Source organism: Pleurodeles waltl, chromosome 7 (assembly GCF_031143425.1).
Source record: "Pleurodeles waltl isolate 20211129_DDA chromosome 7, aPleWal1.hap1.20221129, whole genome shotgun sequence".
In the NCBI taxonomy this organism is placed as follows: domain Eukaryota; kingdom Metazoa; phylum Chordata; class Amphibia; order Caudata; family Salamandridae; genus Pleurodeles; species Pleurodeles waltl.
In genome coordinates, this window is record NC_090446.1 from 406188564 (window position 1) to 406208862 (window position 20299).

Here is a 20299-nt window from a genome sequence, read left to right on the forward strand (position 1 = left end):
CCGGTATGAGGGGAATCGGTGGAAAGGCGTAGAGAAATGTCCCTGACCAGTTGATCAACAGGGCATTCCCTTGAGATCCCGGACGGCAGAACCTGGACGCGAAGTCTGGGCATTTTTTGTTTGTTTCGTCTGCAAAGAGATCCAACTGAGGTCGACCCCATTGACCGAAGATGTCCTCGACGACTTCGTCGTGTAGCACCCAGTCGTGCGCGTCTTCCAGATGTCTGCTCAGGAAATCTGCCTCTACGTTTTGCTGACCTGGCAGGTGTACCGCTGTGATAGACATTCCCCTGGCCAGGAGCCAATGCCATATCGTTTGGGATTCTCGAGACAGAGGTAGAGATCTTGTTCCCCCCTGTTTGTTCAGGTAATACATTGTGGTTGTATTGCCTGTCTGAACTAGGATAGATTTCCCCTGAACCAATGGAGAGAAAGATTTGAGAGCCAGATGGACTGCTCTGAGTTCCAGTAGATTTATGTGATAGTTCTTTTCCTTGTCGGACCACAGACCCTGAGCTTGGAAGGAACCCAGATGAGCACCCCAACCCTGAAGAGACGCATCCGTCACCAGAGTGTCGACTGGAATTGTCTGGTGAAACGGAGAACCTATCGACAGGTGAGGTCTGTGCATCCACCATTGTAGTGATTGAAAAGCCACTGTTGGTAGTCGAACTCTGTCCTCCCAGTGACCAGTCTTTTGGCTCCAATTGTTCTCTAATGCCTCCTGAAGGGGCCTCATGCGTAGCCTGGCATTCGGGACAATGAAGATGCATGAAGCCATGGAGCCCAGAAGCGATGTCACCTGACGAGCTGTAGGTGCATCGGCTGTTAATAGATGTTGACACTTCCTGTGGATTGATAAAAGTCGTTCCTCCGAAGGATACACTCTTTGGAGCTCTGTGTTTAGTATCGCTCCCAGGTAGCGGAGGTTTTGTGTTGGAATCAAGGTTGACTTGTCGTGGTTGATTTGAAGACCTAGAGACTCGAAAGTTCTTAGAACGATATCTCGATGTTTTCTCGCCTGATCCGGAGATGAGGCCTTCACTAGCCAGTCGTCCAGGTAGGGATAGACGAATATTTTTTGTCTTTGAAGGTGTGCCGCTACCACTGCTACACATTTTGAAAAGACTCGGGGTGCAGACTTCAGGCCGAATGGAAGGACTCTGAATTGGTAGTGCTGTGACGCTATCTGGAAACGTAAAAATTTCCGATGTTTGGTTGCTATTGGGATGTGAAAATATGCATCCTGTAGATCGATGGAGCACATCCAGTCTCCCTGATGCAGTTGCGGGACAATCTGGTGAAGGGCTAGCATCCTGAACTTTTGTTTTCTTATGTACTTGTTCAGGAGCCGTAAGTCCAGAATTGGTCTGAAGAGGCCCTGTTGACCTTTTTTCGCCACCAGAAAGTAACGGGAGTACACCCCTTTTCCTTTTTGTGCCGGAGGAACCTTTTCTACAGCTTTCTTTTGTAGGAGTGCGAGAACTTCCTTGCGTAGCAGGCTGAGATGAGAAGGAAAACACCTTGCTGGCGGCAAGTGTGGAGGAGGTTTTTTGAAAAGGAGAGAATAGCCATGTTCGACAATATTGAGCACCCATTTGTCTTTTGTGATTGAGTGCCACTCGCGAAGATGATGCGTAACACTTCCCCCCACCGGAGTGGTGCACAGTGCTGAGGGAAGCAATGCCTCATTGCTTTGATGGCGTCTTTGCTGTAGACTGTTGAGGTCTACTTGACCCTCTGTCTCTTGTGGGTCTACGTGCCTGAAACAGGGGACGTCCCTGTCGTTGTTGTGGCCTTTGAGACCAGTGAGGGGTTTGAACCCTCTGCTGGAATGGTCGTCTGTCATACGGCCTGTACCTCCGCCTGAAGTCTTTTTTACGTTCCAGGCCCACTGCCCTCATCGTGTCGACTTCCGTTTTCATTCGGGCCATCTCTTCATCCGCGTGGGTACCGAACAACGAACTCCCGCTGAATGGGAGGTTCAAAATGCGCTGCTGTGCTTCCTGCTTCAGACCCGTGAGCCGTAGCCAGGAAGACCTCCTAGCGCAGATTCCGTGCGCATACCCATGCGCAGCCAAATCCGCCCCGTCCGCCGCCGCGCTGATGACCTGGTTAGATACTAGGCCCCCTTCCTGCAAGATTTCCTGGAAGTCCTGTCTATCTTCCCTGGGCAACTTTTCTGTAAATCTGTGGAGTGAGTCCCACAGAGAGCGGTCATATCTGCCCAGAAGTGCTGAGGCGCTGGAGACCTTCATAGCAGATGCCGCCGTACCGCACATCTTTCTCCCCAGAGAGTCTAGGTGTCTGCTCTCCTTATCCGGGGGGACTGTGGAAGATGATGCCACAGAGTGTGTTTTTCTGGCTGCGGCTAAGATCACAGAGTCCGGTGGCGGATCCTTCCGCAGGAATAAAGGATCTTGTTCCGGAGCTTTGTATTTCTTTTGAATCCTAGCAGGGGCAGACTTGAGAGTGGCTGGAGACAGAAAAGTGTCCATAGTCGGTTGCAGCAAACCCGGTACTAGTGGCAGCAGTTTTCTCGAGACTGATCTGTGTTGTAGGGTCTCAAAGATAACTGAGGATGAGGTGGCCGGCTCTGGTACCTCAATATTTAGCTTCTGCGCTCCCCTTAGAAGAACCTCATTAAAAGTGGTGATATCATCCACCGGGGAAATCCTAGCAGGTGGAGAATCTGTGAGTGTGGGGGAGTAGCGCCCCACAGACGATCCTGAAGAAGACCAAGAAGGTGATCTTCTGCGTGGTGTTCGTGACCTGGTTCTCCTTCGGGAACGGGACCTGCTCCGAGAGGCTGTAGCGGAGTGTGCAGGTCTTGTGGTCGGCTGACGAGAAGCAGAACGAGCCCGTCCTGCTCTAGCTGTAGGCGATGGCGTTCTCGGTAATGAGGCAGTAGGAGAATACATCCTCGAGTATTGTGAATCCGGGGATGCTGTGATGGGAGAAACATGCCCCGATGCTCTGGAATGGGATGATGCACTCCTTATAGAGACCACCGGTGAGGGAGCTTTGTCCGCTGGCTCCACTGCCTGTGACACCGCTGAAGGTTGTGTCGACGTCGATTGTATCCTCGACGTCGAAGGTTGCGCTGGCTGGTCTGCTCTCGACGTCGAATGTCCTGACGTCGGAGGTCTTGCCGTCGAGTGTCTTGACGCCGATCGCCTATCACGGGACCTGGACCTACTCGCCGTCGTGTGTCTCGACGTTGAGTGGCGAGTGGTCGACGGCGGATGTTCATACCGTCGAGGTGTTTTTGGTGTCGTGTCCTTCGACGCCAAGGGGTGAGACGTTCTCAACGGCGAACGGGAGCGCCGGAGATGACTCGACGCCGAACGGCGGCCTGCCGTCGACGGAGATGTACCCCTGTGTCCATGCTTCGACGTTTTGTCCCTCGACGTCGGTCTGGTCGCCGTCGACGGCGATCTATGCCGGTGAGACGGTGGTGCCGATGACGTCGATGGAGAACAAACAGGTACAATCCTACCTGTCGACGTCGAACGGGTCATTCCTTCTGCTGTAGGTCTGGGAAGTGAAGAGGATGTTGACTTTTTCCTCTCCTGAAGCCCATGTAGCCTGATCTTCTCTCTGTCTTTGAGAGTCCTCCTTGACATGTTCTTACAATACTTGCAGGTGTCAGGACAGTGACTCTGTGGCAGGCAGACAATACACAGAGAGTGTGGGTCTGACTGGGCTTTCTTCTTCCCACAAGAGGGACATTTTACAAAAAGAGAAGGCATTTTTCTGTCAGAAAAAACCTTCCTAGCTCAGACAAAGATATTACTTGTCGAGTGAAAAGTGAAAAACGCTTTTTTTTAAAGAATTTTTCTGAGGAAAACTCAGAAAAACTGAGAGCTCAATGCTCCAGGATCCTCTCAGAAGAAGCCGGAAAAAAGAACTGACCTAACTGTGAACAAACTGTCACCTTCCCTTCACCCCTGAGGCATGGTGGGATACTGGAGGTGCTCAGGGTCTTAAAGGCACGGTGCCAAAGTTTTTATGGTTCTCCTGTGTTAACCTGCATGCAGCCTATTGGCTAAGAATGCTTCATTGTTTTTCAATGTGGTTTTTTCTATTTTTCTCTGCTATTTACTGCTGTTTACTTCCCTAAGTCCAGTTTTTGGGGCTTAGGTAGATATTTATGATCTATGGTGATTTTATAATATAATATAAAAAAAAAAAAAAAAACTTGCATAGAAATAAAGCATTTTAGCCTATTTATGATTATAGCCTGCATTGCTGTTTTACACATGATAATATGTATGTATTTTATATATATATGCTCCGGGGTCCCCGCACAAGGGCGGGAATATTCAATGTTTATGACTTTGATGAGGATCCCCTGGAAGAGAACTGTAGCGATCACAACCCTCTCTTGCTGTCTCTTGATTTGCCCACTGTTAGTTCGTGGTTTGTGTCAAAGGGACTTAGGAAATTGAAATACAAGGGCCAAGGCTTAAAAGTATGCTGGTGCCAGGCCAATATTCATCGAGTTTTTGAGCTGCTGCTAAAAAGAGAACTTGGATTTGTTTTAGGGATCTTCCTGGAGGAGAACTTGCCACCTAAGAAGGTAATGGATGCCATGGCTGATATTAATGATTCCATTAGAATCAACATTAACGCAGCAAGTGGCCCTGCTGATAAGCATCTGGGTTGGTCTGATAAGTCATGTAAGATCACAAGAATGAAGTTGAGTAGTGAACTTGATTTGGTACCTAGAGTTAGCGACTGAGTTACTGATGCAAGAACACAGTACAAGCTTATTTTAAGAACTAAGAAGCGGGCTCTGCAGGATAAGATGTGGGAAGACTTGGTCCTAGCCTGCCACACTAAGAATTCGGGGCTATTCTGGAGTGTTGTTAACAGGCGCAGCTTGAATAAGGGAACACCTGACTGTTTTGGGACTAATATTCCTCCAGATGGATGGGTTAATTATTTTAGCACTATTTATTCATTTGATGCTCCTATGACAGCTAGTGAGGCCTTGGACAAACCTTGTGCATGCTCAGATATTAGGTTTGGCTTGGACGAGGTGATTGCTGTGGTGCAAGAGAGCCCTTCTAAAAAAGCGCTGGGGCCGGATGGTATCCCAGTGGACCTTTTTAAGTTGAATGTCTCCATTTTGACACTTATTGTTAACATCCTAAAATGCTAGCATGATCCATGGGATTCCAGAATCTTGGGAGTCTGCATGAATAGTGCATGTGTTTAAAAAAGGAAATTGTGGTGACCCCAAATGTAAATCACCCCATTTGCCTGTTAGACTCCTTTGTGAAGATCTTGGGCCATATTGTATTGTGGCGGATTGAGGAATGGGTGATCGATCAGGATATCACTAGTCCGGTACAGTACGAGTTCAGGGAGGGGCTGGGGACACAGGAGCAATGTTTAAATCTGTTGCTAATTATTGATAAGTACACTATTGCTAAGGAGGGTACTCTTTATTTTGCCATCATGGATCTCAGTAGCGCTTCTGGTAGGGTACGTCATGATAAGCTCTGGGATTCTTTGTATAAACTGCGAATGCCAAATGAGATTGTGGATTTTTTGTGTATGCTCCATGATGGTACCAAAGCTTCTGTTAGGTATGGGCAGAACGGTAAATGCACAGATTCTTTCAACCTTCATGGAGGGATGTGTCAGGAATGCCTTCTTGCCCCAATGTTGTTTCTTTTATATATCAATGGTTTGAATGATTTTTTGGTGGAAAGGTGCAAAGATGTCCCTGTAATCAAAGAAAAAAAGGTGCCAACTTTGTTCTACACGGATGATGCCGTTCTCCAGGCATGTACCATGAATGATTTGCGTGGGCCAGTTCAAGCTATTGTTGACTTTATGGCTAATTTAGACTTAAGTAAATATCTCTAAGGCGCACTATATGGTGTGCAGAAAGCCCCAGAGTAAGTTGGGCCCTGTCATTATCCACCACCACATTATTAGCCGCATCCATGACTTCCCTCATTTGGGCGTTATCTTTGATAAAAAAAAAGATAAATTGGCTTTCCTGTATTTCTAAGTGTTATTTGCGCTTTAATGCTGCAGTTGGTGCAACCTTCGAATGTTGTTCGAGGGTGGGTGTAAACCATTTATTCCCTTATTAGAGGTATAGAGGCTTAAATGTTTGCACATCCTGAGGTATGGGGCACCAACATGGGGCTATCGGAATTGCCCTTCCCCCAAAACAGAAGATGACAGATTCTGCAGAAGGGTATTAGGTGTGGACCCACATAGCCCAGGACTTTGAACACAAGGAACTAGATTTAAGTTATGTGGAGGACAGTATTAAGTTAGCCCCTTTGCTATTGTGGATTTCTGTTTGGTTCAATGAACAGGATACCTTCAATAAGGAGGTTATTGTTGATTGTTTGATCTGTGAAAAGGGTGGGGGAGACAATGCCCTGGTTAAACCATATAAAAGATATTGCACTTCAGTGGTTTATCTGCAGTGGGATTCTTTCTCTTTCAAACTACTGCAGGGCTCCATTCTAAAGCCACGTTATGTTTAGAACCAAGCCGTGCAGTAGGATGAAAAACAAAGCATCATTGTGCAAATAAATAAATTAAACTTTAGAGTTTTGCAATGTTACGTTGTAAATTGCAAAACCCATCAGGTTTGATCTATTTCCACTGCGAGTCTCTCTTACTACCGTAGAGCTAACAAAGCCACACAAGTAGTATGAAAGAGAAAGACTTGCAGTGTAAACAAATCAAAGTTAATGGGTTTTACAATTTACATCTTTAACACTGCAAAAACCTAAGAAGTTTGATTCATCTGCACTGCTATTCTTTGTTTCATACTACTCCAGGGCTCCATTCTAAAGCCGTATTACGTTTAGAACAAAACCATACAGTAGTTTAAAACATAACATTGCACAAACATATCAAGTCAGCGCTTAATGCGACCTCAATTACCAGAGGCTGAGATTAATTCAAGCTTCTCACTTATCACTTTTTGTTTATTTCAGAGGATGCCCTCTCTGTACAGATGAACCTTCTGCCTATACCGCCATGAAAATGTTGCCATCAAAGCTGCAGTGCCACTATTGAACTTACCTTCTGTCAGACTTGATGGCTTGAAGGGCTTCATCCAAATGCCTTCCACAGGGAGAGTCCCTACTGAAAGCCATGTCAAAATTTCAATGCTGCACTTCAGGCCCTGAAGTAGAACTCAATCACCACCATAGTCACAGCACCAAAGCACGTGCTGTTTGACAGAAACCAGTACAAACTACATGAATAGTCCGTCTATGACATCCGCAGAAGCTTTCTCACCCACTCACTGAATGACAAATGCCCTCTTGATTTCTTCCAGCACCTGGTATAGGAATTTGCCTATGTCTGCCTATGTTTTGTGTAAGGAAATGCCTTCTTTGGCATGGCTACCCACTGACTTTTTGCCTTTTGTTGATGCCAGTTATGATTGAAAGTGTGCTGGGACTCTGCTAACTAGGCCCTAGCACCAGTGTTCTTTCCTTAAACTGTACCTTTATTCCCACAATTGGCACAGCCCTGGCACCCAGGAAAGTCCCTTGTAAATGGCAGGCTTGTAGAAAATGATCAGCCTAGCACTAGGAGTCGGACTGGTATTCAGGGGGCATCTCTAAGATGCCCTCTGGGTGTATTTTACAATAAATCCCACACTGGCATCAGTGTTCATTTATTGTGCTGAGAAGTTTGATACCAAACTTCCCAGTTTTCAGTGTAGCCATTACGGAACTGTGGAGTTCGTGTTTGAAAAACTCTCAGACCATAGACTCTTTATGGCTACCCCGCACTTACAATGTCTAAGGGTTTGCTCAGATACAGTAGGGGCATAGTGCTCATGCACATTTGCCCTCACCTGTGGTATAGTGCACCCTGCCTTAGGGCTGTAAGGTCTGCTAGAGGGGTGACTTACCTATGCCACAGGCAGTGTGAGGTGGGCATGCCACTCTGAGGGGAGTGCCACGTCGACTTAGTCATTTTCTCCCCACCAGCACACACAAGCTGTGAGACAGTGTGCATGTGCTGAGTGAGGGGTCCCCAGGGTGGCATAAGATATGCTGCAGCCCTTAGAGACCTTCCCTGGCATCAGGGCCCTTGGTACCAGGGGTACCAGTTACAAGGACTTATCTGAGTGACAGGGGTGTGCCAATTGTGGAAAGAAAGGTACAGTTTAGGGAAAGAACACTGGTGCTGGGGCATGGTTAGCAGGGTCCCAGCACACTTTCAATCAAAACTTAGCATCAGCAAAGGCAAAACGTCAGGGGTAACTATGCCAAGGAGGCATTTCCTTACAAAGAGCTTAAGACCTGTGACCCCCAGTGTATCTTACAATGCCACATGTAGCCTGTAGTCCTCATCATTGGCATACTGAACCATGTGTTACCCCTTGGTGGCAGTGGCAAGCTGTTGCGAGGGTGAAAACATTGAATCCAGTCTTTTGTTGTGTATTTAAAATGTAGCAATGGTAAGAGGTGGTGGCTGAGAGAGCCGAGTGATCGTTTGGATGGTTGCATGACAAACTGAAGGAAGGGTAGCAGTATAAGGGTTATGTTGCAGGTGCTAAATCAACTGTACCATTTGAGGGTTAATCGGGCTAAGATACCCAGAAAAGTGAGGGTCGGGATGGCAAACAACCAACACATATATCCTACACTGAGAAACCAGCACATACAAGACTCTTCAAATTCACCCCTAGGCCATCCTATCTAAACAGCATTCATACATGGTTGCTTCCAACTCACTGAGTTATGCCACCTCCATTCGTAATTCATAGTACAGCTACCTTTACATCCTCCCCCACCTGACAGACACCAAGGTAATACCAATAACAGATGCAATTTCACAAGAAACGTATATGGAAATCTTACTGTTCTGTGTGCCTACTGTGGAGGGCTGGAGGGAAGAGATTCTTTAATCTTTTTTCATAATAATACTGGCTAATATTGGGCTCTAGCAACATTTCTCATGGAAGGTTGCTGCAAAGACTTAATATGAAAGCCCTATGCAAACAAATATGGTACTTTAATGCCTAGTAGTAATGTTCAGTGATCATGGGTGAGGAGCAGCAAAGAACTAACCCATTTGCAGTTCTAAAATGAGGTTCTCTCTGTCCAGAAGACAGTGGCCTTCTGTGGATGAATGTCAAATTTGAAAACTGTGAGTGACCTTCAGAATTGTAATGTAACAGGATGACTGTTTCAATTTGGCAAACACCGTGGCAAAATGGAGAAGGTGTGGAAAATTAGTGAGCATCTGTTTTGACCAATTCCAGTGAAACAAAGGCACAGAGAAAGTGACGAACAGAGTATACTGCAGTTGTAATGCTCACAAACAGATCTACTGCTGAAATACTTTATGCCTAAGCAGAGATGTCCCGCTGCTACTTGCTCAGAGTTTACGTCAGTCACTCAGAAAGTCTGCTTAGGGTCTTGGACAAAATCTTGGAACTTGGGGAATACGAGTTTGGAGTGACATTACCAACATTTGTAGTGTGCAGTTCAAAAAGCTGACAAGCAGCAGAACTGCTGGTCGAAATAAAATGGTCATGGTGCTGTTTGCTATCAACACTTACACCACACAAGGAGAGCTTCTCTGAAAGGAAGACCATTCTTCACTCCATCACAATAATATGAAGTATGCAGTGGAGCAGGGGTCATGAACAAGAAGAGGAGTCATGGCAGAGCCACAGATGTATTTCAACAAATCATTAGTGACGACACTAGAGCACAGGGATGCACAAAAGGAATAACAAAAATGAAAATGTTACCTACCAAGTAAGGATCTATTTGTGGCACATAGTGGTGTAGATTCATGTGCTATAAATACTCCTGCCATCTAGTGTAGGGCTCGGATGTGTGCAAGTTGTTCATCTTTGAAGAATTCTTCTTGAGTCACGAGGTAGTGTGACTCCACCTGATGCTTAGATTACACATGGTCATCAGCTCTATTAGATTGTTTGGCGCATGGCAGGTGAGGATAAACACTAGAGATGTCCATGCAGGAGAAGTAAGAAGTCCAGGTAACTGCAACAGCCAGAGGCACCCACGGAGGAGGGTGGTCACATGTGAATCTACAGCACTACATGCCACAAACAAGTGCTTAAAGGGTAACATTTTCCGTTCGAGCCATGTGTGGGTGTAGATAGACATGCTGTGTAAAGACAGGAAAGCAGTCCTCCCCAATCAGTGGCTAGCCGGTGGATGTTGCGGAAGACTGAAAGGGGATACACATAGTACAGCCTAACCAACCTTAGCTTGGAGGCAGGTTAATACGTCTACACAGTAGTGTTTAGTAAAGGTTTGCGGATTAGACCAAGCAGCTGCTTTATAAGTGTCTGCTATGGGGATGTTCTCAAGGAAGGCCATAGAGGCCCCTTTCTTTCTGGTAGAGTGGGTCCTAGGAGAAGCATGCAAAACGTAGCTTTTGCGTAACATGTTCGGATGCACTTAACTATCCATCTTGCTATGCCAGATTTTAAATAGGCCCTCCCCTGATGTGGTTCAGAAAAATCAACAAACAATTGTTGGGTTTTTCAAGAGCGCCTCATTCTGCCCACATAGTACATTAAGGCTTGTTTGATGCTTTGAGTATGGAAAGAAAACTGGGAGCTCTATAGACTGGTTAAGGTGGAAAGGAGAGATCAACTTAAGAAAAAATGTAGGGTTGGTGCGAAGGGCCACCCTACCTCTGTGGATTTGAAAGAAAGGTTCTTCTAAGGTTAAAACCTGGAGCTCACCAACATGCCTTAGTGATGTGATGGCTTCTAGGAACGCTAAATTCCAAGAGACAGTATAGGGGACATCACTGGAGGGGCTTAAAGTGGGGATCCATCAGTCTTGTGAGGACAATCTTAAGGTTCCACACTGGGGCCAGCGGCACCCTGGTATGAATGGCTGAAGTCCCTCCATAACAGCTTTAATGTTGGGAATCCTGATGGAGGACACCTGTTGCCTATTCTGAAGATATTAGGTGTAACCAATAGAGGTAAGTAGGGTACACCACATTTTTGGAGGTGCAGTAGGTATCAAACTATGCTTTGGACTGGCTGCTAAAGGTTCAATCTGATTTGAAAGGCAGTAGAAAACAAATCTTTGCCATTTGGCAGCATAGCAGGCTCGAGTAGTGTGAATGCATTTTTTTTTTTTTAAAGAATAGGTATATTCAGGTTACCAGATTCTAAGACCTCAGGTGCCAGATCACAAGGTTGAGACACTTGGGGGAGGGGTGCCTTTTTTCTCCATGATTCTGTGTGAGAAGGTCTGGCCTGTTGGGGAGCCTTTTGTAAGGAACAACCAAAAACTCGATGAAGGTGGTTATTCATGGTTGTCTGGCCTAAGTTGGAGTCACCAGTGTGAGGGTGAGAGAGGTTTGTCTAGGCTTCAGAACTATGAACTGAATGACAGAATGAGGTGGAGATGTACAAATGGATAGGCAAATATTTGTATTTCATCCATAGTGCATTGTCTATGGACTGTGAATGAATCAGGATCTTTGAGGTCTGGTGTAGCCATGACGTTTTCTGTAGCAGAGGTATGACATCCTGAGGAGTGACCATGTGAAAATGTTCTGACAGGATGTACTTGTCAGGGGCCTGAGTGACCTGTCCTTTTTGGGAATGAGGAAGAAGAGGGAATATACCCCAGAGCCCTGGAGGTGTTGTGGCACAGATTCTGTTGCACCTTTGAGAAAGAGCTCTTGGACCTCTTTCTGAAGAAGGCATTGGTGTTTTACAAAAGGACATGTCTGCAGGGTGGTTGGTTGGGTGGTGTGGGAATGTGCTCCAGGCAATAACCGTGCTGAATGATGTTCAACACCCACTGGTCTAAGGTTACATGTTGCCAAGTGGGGATGAACGTCTGAAGTCGTCCCCTGACCGGTGCGGTGTGAAAGTGGGGGAGGGAGGGTGTGGGTTAGTGACAAGACATTGCTTAGCTGGTTGAGGGGGGCTATCTTTGCCTCTACCTTAGGCACGTTTCCATGGTAGGCACCCTTGAAGTAGCTCCTTGTGGAAGTTTGTTGGGCAGGCTGGCCTTGGAAGGACATGAAGGTTTTGGGGCAGTGATTTTGGGGCCTCCATTATACCACGAGCTCTTAAAGGACACGAGGGGTAGGCGCCTGCAGTGTGCCCATGGCTTTCGCCATTGCTGTTTCTTTCTTATTTTTTGCCAGCATCTTATCAACTTGAGGCCTAAACAGCTGTTGTCCATCAAAGGGCATGTTGAAGAGATGCTGTTGAATGTCCAGCTTAAAGCCGGAGACACAAAGCTATGCATGCTGATGGAGGACACTGGAATAAATCCCAAGCTATGGTGTCTGCAGCATGCAGGCCACACCTGACCACTGTATTGCAGATCAATTGCCTTCTGTGAACATTTTAGCAGTGACATGGGTTTCAACCGGACAGTTGGGTTAGCGGCAAACCTGGAAAGGGCAGTGCTGGAGATGATTACTTCAAAATCTTCTTTGGTGCTGAGCTGAAGCTGGGTGTAGTGATCGAAGTAGATGGTTGGTGCAGACCATTGCCTGAAGGCATTGGTGGGCCAGAAGCCAGATTCTGTGGGTCCAGAGAAGCTGAACTCCCCTTGTGGGATGGAAGCTCAGAGCAGTGTCGCAGAGGAGAGGAAGTTATATTTGACAGGGCTGGAGACAGCAGTTTAAAGCGCTAATGGTACAGCCTGGTTTGTGTAGGAGGGAAGTTTAGGATGATGTTCCCCATTGAGGTCCTGGGTGTCAAAAAAGTCTGGAGTATCTTCTTCACCCCTGTGCGACATCGAGTTGACAGGCCCAGTGGTCTCAAAGTGTCTTTTTTGACTGGAAGGACCGGCACGTGTCGCAAGAGGTCTCATCATACTCAGACGAGAGGAAAAGATTACTGACGTGGTGGAGGTAGGCCCAGGGCTATTTTGCACAACACTGAGGCCTGTATCGAAAGGGTGTCCATTCAATCACAGGCTTGGCCTGGTGAGGGTGGACTAATGGAAGGTAAAGAGGCCACGAAGGGCAAAGCTACAGGAAGAGCCAGAGTGGACCAGAGAATTCCCAGACAAAACTGTAGGCAGAGCTGATACGAGAAAAAGGAGAAATGTGATTAAATACAATACCAATGTAGAGAGAAGAACCGTTAAGGGCAAAAGAATATCATACCTTTCATGTGGTCAGTCACTAACATAAGACAGGGGCATGTGATGCATGTACTTAAAAACTGAATTTGGCTGCGTCATGGCATTGTACATATTTTTACAAAAATCCCATCAAAAGCTTTGAGAAAGCACTCTCAAACCACTAGCAGCTCTGGATTCTTGCATCTGAGGCAAGCACATAAAAAGGAACTGACAGCAAGACAACAGACATCAATTTTATGGAGTGACTGCAACAAATACAGCCAAAGTGGACCAGGCGTCAACCACCCATTGTTGATATTTACATTTCTGTATCTGACATCTGAAGTTATTTTAATAGGTGAGGAATCTGCAGTACATGGTAGAAAGTACGTACAACAAAGATATTTTTATAGTGCAATGATTTAGAAAGGCATATTGTTTATTTTGGAATACATCTGCATTAGAATGACCGTCGTACAACAGGTTACAATGTCACAGTCCTGAAGAAGTTAAAGTATGGAAATGTACTTACTACAGCTTCAACTGCAGGGGAACTATCACCAACCACTAACAAAGCAGGGCACCTGAATAAGGGAAAAAGTGAGAAGGTTAAAGCTTCTTCTTGACCTTCAGATACTTTGCTTAAACTTACATGTATGCATTACAATCCTCCGCCAATAATATAGACTGATTTAGTTTGTGCAATTTCTCTTTTCTTGAAACTTCATAGTTATTAGAAAAAAGTGCCATGCTTTTTCAGGACAAATTGCAGCTAACAAACCAAATCAACTATCCAAAGTAAATATGAAGTGAAGGTGGTAAAAGGATCTGGAAATATATTTCAGCTATAATGAAAGCACTGGCAATACAAATACTTTTGTACAATAAAAATCTTTTGATGACTTAGTTTAGGGCCACAGATTCCATAAAGTACTAGGGTAATAGGGAACACTGGCTGTCAAACAATCAAGAGCCCAATGTTCTAGAATGAAATGCTGGTCCAACTCAAACTGAATTAAAATGCATTGGTAACCCTCAAATAGAAATGCAAGTAAAATAAAAATCTGAACCCTAATTGACAACCAATGTAAAACAACACATTCAAGTTAACTCGATACTGCCTAGAGCTTTCCATACTGGAGTATACAAAAAGTGATGGATGGAATGCTTGAAATAATCTCAGTCACTGATAATTACTCGGGCCGCATCCCATCTCAGTCCCTCATTAATTCAAGCATTCCATCCTACACTTTTTATATACTTCAGTGTCACCCCAAGTGGGACGTGTATGTCCTGAAGTAGGTTCCGTGCACACTATTACTGTAACCAAGCTATACCTGGCTGATGAGTCCTTATCAGGGTGAAACCAGCCCTAGTTTGCTTGTGTTCCAGTTCAGAGGACCTGGCCTTAGGCTGGGCTGCTCCCACTCAAGCAGGGTCAAGACTGATTTGTATATGGCTGGGTCCAAACTGAGGTGGCATGGTGTGGAAAAATGACAGGCTGGGATGCAGCCCTGAAAAACTACTACCGGCTGGGATTATATTAAGCATTCCATCCATCATTTTGTGTATACTTTAGTGCCTTCCATAAGTACTCATGCTCAACGCAAGTACTAGAAACCAGATAAATATACAGTGGTGGGATACTAACTCACTGTATCTTCTGCCCCGTTTGCTGCTCTGACATGTAAATGCCAGCAAAGACAACTTTGTGACTGGGTGGACAGACCAGGATGGGGTGCTGCTCCTGGGAGAGGAAAGGAAGGTGGAATGTGAAACAAGCGCATGATAATTAATGAAAGCGAATTGGACAAAACTACATGAAAAAAACTCATTGTTGGATGGTGAAATGTAACCCGAATACAGAGGAAAGGTGAGATGTAACGATACATTGCTGGATGAGAGCAAAGTGGAGAAAGGATAATGTTACCAAAAGAGTGGGTTGAAAGTGATGAAAGAAGAAGTGAGGTTAAGAGTGAGTTGTGGAAGACAATAGGAAAATTGCTAGGGAAGAGTACATGGTAAGGAGCTTAAGTGAGGGAGAATGAACAATTGTTTGAGGAGAGCAAGAGAAAGGTAGAAAGCAGGACAGGGAACTGGAGAAAAAAACACAGAAATGTATAGAGGAGATAAGAGTATAAGCCTGAGGAATGAGAGAGATCAATACATATTAAGTAGGTAAAGAGGAAATGATGAATGGGAAAGGGAACAGCAGTTACAAACAGGTTCACAGAGGTAGATGGTTAAAGCAAACAAATTAGGAAAGCATACATCAATGATATTCAATGGGGTGTGGCCGAGCTGAGTAAGGGAATGACCTTGCACTACAGCGCTTCGCCCCATCCATCTAGCTAGACACTACTGGAACCCGTCAAGCCCCCGACTCCTCTCTGCAAATCCCTAAAGTGTGAAACTCAGCAGGCACCCTTTGATGCTCAAGGAAACAAGATATGGCGTGGACAGAAACAGTCGGTCTGACTTGCAGCTGGCCTACAATGGCAGCTAGGATCACTGCTGGAGAAACCAGCTGTTGCCGCTAGGGTGACCACCTGGCACTGAAGCAAATTCTGGAGAGGACTGTAAAAAAAAAATCAGGAAGAAGGGTCAAAATTCAGGACGAAAAATCAAGACCAAACGTCAGTTTTACAGATCCACCCAAGACAGACCATGCCTCACTAGGTTATCAGTGCTTTTATTTACTATTTAACATAGTACTATTTATTCACTGTGGTCTTTTTGTGATTGCCTCCTAGTATGCTCCATTCAGGTGTCACATTACATCCTTGTACACTAGTAAATGAATGCCCTTCAGCACTGTGCCAAGGCCATCACCTCTAACCAAATCTACCCAATCTTTTTTTAAGAGAAAGTAACAGCAAACTTTTGATTATGTTTCCAAACATTTTAAAACCCCTAGCAACCAGTTTGGGAAACATTAAGGTAATTAACCTTATACTAGTTTAAACAAATTGAACAAAAACATCTGGTTCACCCCAACCGTCCATGGACTTTCAACCTAAAAATGTTCTTTTAATGAGGCAGGGCAGATGGTGTGGGGCAACAGTCTTGCAACTAATGTCAGGATGTGAGGTACCCACAACTTGTCTGTAGTCTCAGCACTAGAGTGTGTGTCTGGGACTCTACATTTATCTCAGAACTGGGAGCCTGGACTGCCAAACCTCTGGAAGATACAGACAGGACTAAAATACTGGACTTTCTGTGCAAAGTATCCTACGGCTGTCACTTTAAGTACAGTCCTAGAGCTTCCTTGGGAATGCATTCCGCCCGTAGCTTGCCATTGGCTTTGTAACTCACATTTTGTTGCTTTCAATTTGCTGGCTTTATTTGATTTAGGCTATGCAGCTTGAGTTCGTCCCTTCCCTTAACCAAACTCTATTTACAGTATCCTTCTGAGTGCTCCCTTTTTGTAAATAGGCTTGTAAATCTTATTCTTATCTCATCACATTTGCTGTGCATTCAAAGAACAAGGTCAAATGTCAGTTCAGTGGGAACTTAATGTTTACTTTTATTTCTCTGACTTCAAAATGAGGATGTATCAACAATCTTGCTGGTTACTGATGTTAGGAAAGTTTTTTTCTATCACATGACAACATTTAAATAAACTTCAGAATATATCAGAATTAGGAGTGCAAATGAAGCACATTTTGTTAATTCTGAACTGTGCTGGAAAGAAATACCTTTATATGATTAAATTGTCTGTGCCCTGTCTAGTTTTAGTTGAAAAACGGTATGTCTGTGCAAATGTAATGGTCATTTCAATCACAAATGTGTTGTCTGTAATGGCAGTATGTTACCACACCATGCATACTACACTTAACACCACTGCACCTTACTCTGCATCACTCAACTTTACACTACTCCATGCCACTGCACTGTTGGACACTGCAGTCTTCTCCACTCCACTATATGAGACTACACTCTATGCTACTTCACACTACACTTCTCTACTCTACACCAATCTACTGTATGCCAATGCACTTTACGCCACTACACCACTGCGTTCTGCACCTCTGCATGCTATACCACTCCAATCAAGGAAAACACCGATCTAGTCCGCACAACTGCACTTTATGGCACGATGCAACACTGCAATGTGCGCTTTACTCTAACACTCAACTCTATGCCCCTGCACTCTACATCAATACACTATATGTAGCTCTAATCTACTTGGCACCACTGCACTCTATGCTACGGCACTCTACACCACTTAACTGTATGCCATCACACTCTATGCCACTCTACGCAACTCCACTCTACTTTACCCTGCACCTCTCCACTACTTCACTCTACTGGGAAACAATCTACTTTATGGCACTGTACTCTGCATCACTGCATTCTATGCCACTGCACTCTACCCTGCACCGCTCGACTATGCCAATGCACTCTACTCTGAAACAACCTATTCTACACCACTGCACTCTACTTCAATGGACTCTACTCCAATGCACTCTAAACAACTGCACTATATGCCACTGCACTCTGACTCTACTCTGCAGCACTAGACAGGCCACCACTCTACTCTACACCACTGTACACACTACTGCATTCTGCACCAATACACTATTCCACTGCACTCTATACCACTCTACTCTGCATAACTCTACGCCACTGCAGTTAGAGCACTATACTCTGCAGCACTGTACACTACTCCAAGCCACTCTCCACGCCACTGCACTCTATTCCACTCGAGTCTACTCTGCACTCTATGCCAATGCACCACTCTACACTACTGCACTCTCTGCCACTGTTGTATGCCACTCTACTCCACTGCATTCTATGAGACTCTACTCTGCCCCATGCCACTGCACTGTACGCCACTGCCCTTTACTCTGCACCACTGTTCTCTGTACCACTCTACACTGCAACATTGCACTCTCTGCCACTGTACTCTACACCACTGTACTCTCTACTACTGCATTCTACGCCACTGCACCAGATCAACCAATGAGCATGGATGAAGCCTCCAGTCGGGCCCAGATAGCACCCCCTCGTACATGAAAGAGACGCAACAAGATGAGAAGGGACCAGGCAAGCAAGGAACGGTTCCAGATAACCTAGATCATATTCTGGACACCATAAGTGACTAACGGGGAGGCTATTGAAGCAAAAATTGACCATGTGGTAAAGGATATGAACATTTTCCGCATTGACCACCGCAAACTTGCAGACAAAGTGAAAATTAATGAGGCTATACTGCACAGTAATAAAATAAAAAAATAAACAATTCACAACCCTCACCAAAAAAGTAGACATACTGAAAAAGGAAGGCGATACCGAAGGTCTGAGTAGACATAGGGGGTCATTCCGACCCTGGTGGTAAAACCCGCCAGGGCCGTGAACGACGGAAAGCACCGCCAACAGGCTGGCAATGCTTTCCTGCCCATTCTGACCGCGGCGGTAAAGCCGCGGTCAGAAAAGGGGATCCGGCGGTTTCCCGCCGGATTTCCCCTGGCTGGGCAAATCCTCCATGGCGGCACTGCAAGCAGCGCCGCCATGGGGATTCCGACCCCCTTCCCGCCAGCCTGTTTCTGGCAGTTTTTACCGCCAGGAACAGGATGGCGGGAACGGGTGTCGTGGGCCCCCTAACAGGGCCCCAACATGATTTTCACTGTCTGCATAGCAGACAGTGAAAATCGCGACGGGTGCAACTGCACCCGTCGCACCCCTCCGAATGGAGCCGGCTTCTGTGTTGCAGGGCCTTTCCCGCTGGGCCGGCGGGCGCTCCCTTGGCGGGCACCCGCCGGCCCAGCGGGAAAGTCAGAATGGCCTCCGCGGTCTTTTGGCCGTGGATCGGCTATTTGGCGGCGTAAGTTTGGCAGGCCGAAACCGCCGGCCGCCAAACTTGGAATGACCCCCATAATGTACGGGTGGTAAGGCTTCCTGAAGATGTTGAATACAATACAGTGAGTTATGTCAAAAAATGGATTTGCACCACAGGGGTTCTCTCAGATATTTGCTCTTTAAAGGGTGCACCAAGTGTCAGCGAGACCCCGCCACAGGGGGTGACACCATGCCCTGTAGTGGTCAGACATTTTGCTGCATAACACACTATCAGCTGGTCCCAACAGGTTGACAGTAGCACAGCAGCCATGTTCCAGGACTACACACTGGCTGTCCAGAAGAAGAGACATTCATTTGTGGAAGCAAAGAGCACTCTGGATGATAGGCCTCCAGTACATGCTGCTCCCCATGTGGCTCAAACATATCATGGACAATCTCTCACTCTTCTTTGACAACCCGACAGATGTATGGGACTGGATTGATACACCAAGGTAGAGTGACTTGCACAGCCATTTATCGCCAGCTGTGACCACAGAGACGTAAACAACGTTGTAGAGTATGATCTGTGGGGGCCATCCGACCAGCAGGCAGATGGATCTTGTTAAAATAGTGTTTCTGAAGGCCGCAAGGCAAATGAGTAGCTTCCACACCTGGCATCGGAGGAACCCCTGTCAGACTTGTCTCAAGCTCTCACAGACTGATCTGTATTTGGAAGATCCTCCCCAAGGCCCATACCTAAAGCCCACACAGAGCTGATGATTTCTAACTTACTTTCCCCTGATGCTCTTTGCCAGCACCATTTTGTGTCAAGTGTAGGCAGAGCGGATCTAGGACCCCCCTGGAATACTGACCTGAGCTGGTAACATACAACATAGGGGCTGAGGGACAAACTATGTGGATGTATAGTGAGTGAGTAGTCACTAGGCTGCATGGTGAATGGCCACCCCCCACTGGTACTCCTCAAAGCATCTTTACCACTGCAACAGAGGTGTAACCAGGTTAACGGTTTGACGAGTTTGGGCTCCTGATTGCTGTCAGTAGGAAGTGAGTTAGGTACAGTTTAAGTTCAAGAATCACAAAATGTTCAGGTCACAACTTCCTGGGGAAGCTGCATCCATACAAGCAGGGCAATCCCAGATGCCAACTCATTTGTCTTTAAGTATCTGTGTCTTGCACATGAGGCAGGGCAGGTGATGTCAATGAGTCTGTCATGGTTACTGAATGGCGTCTCAGCTACCTAATTATATCCCTCTCATGTGGAATGTCAGAGGCATGCGCTCTGCCCGAAACCAACACCCGGTATACTCATATCTGAAGAGGAAAGTGGAAGTCTTCACTCTCCTCCAGAGAACACCCCTAGCAGGTCTGCATGGAGGGGACAGGTTTAGGCTAAATATTAC

At 46.0% G+C, this 20299-nt stretch overlaps 1 protein-coding gene across 3 annotated transcripts in view; it reads right to left on the minus strand.

Annotated features, from left to right (window-relative positions):
• The window catches only part of NDRG3 (NDRG family member 3), an 836729-nt gene that overhangs the window by 358890 nt on the left and 457540 nt on the right, over positions 1-20299 (minus strand). For all 3 annotated transcript variants that reach the window (XM_069243888.1, XM_069243886.1, XM_069243887.1), the window contains one exon: positions 13630-13681. In XM_069243888.1, the coding sequence (XP_069099989.1) occupies positions 13630-13681 (52 nt within the window). The remainder of the gene's footprint in view (positions 1-13629; positions 13682-20299) is intronic.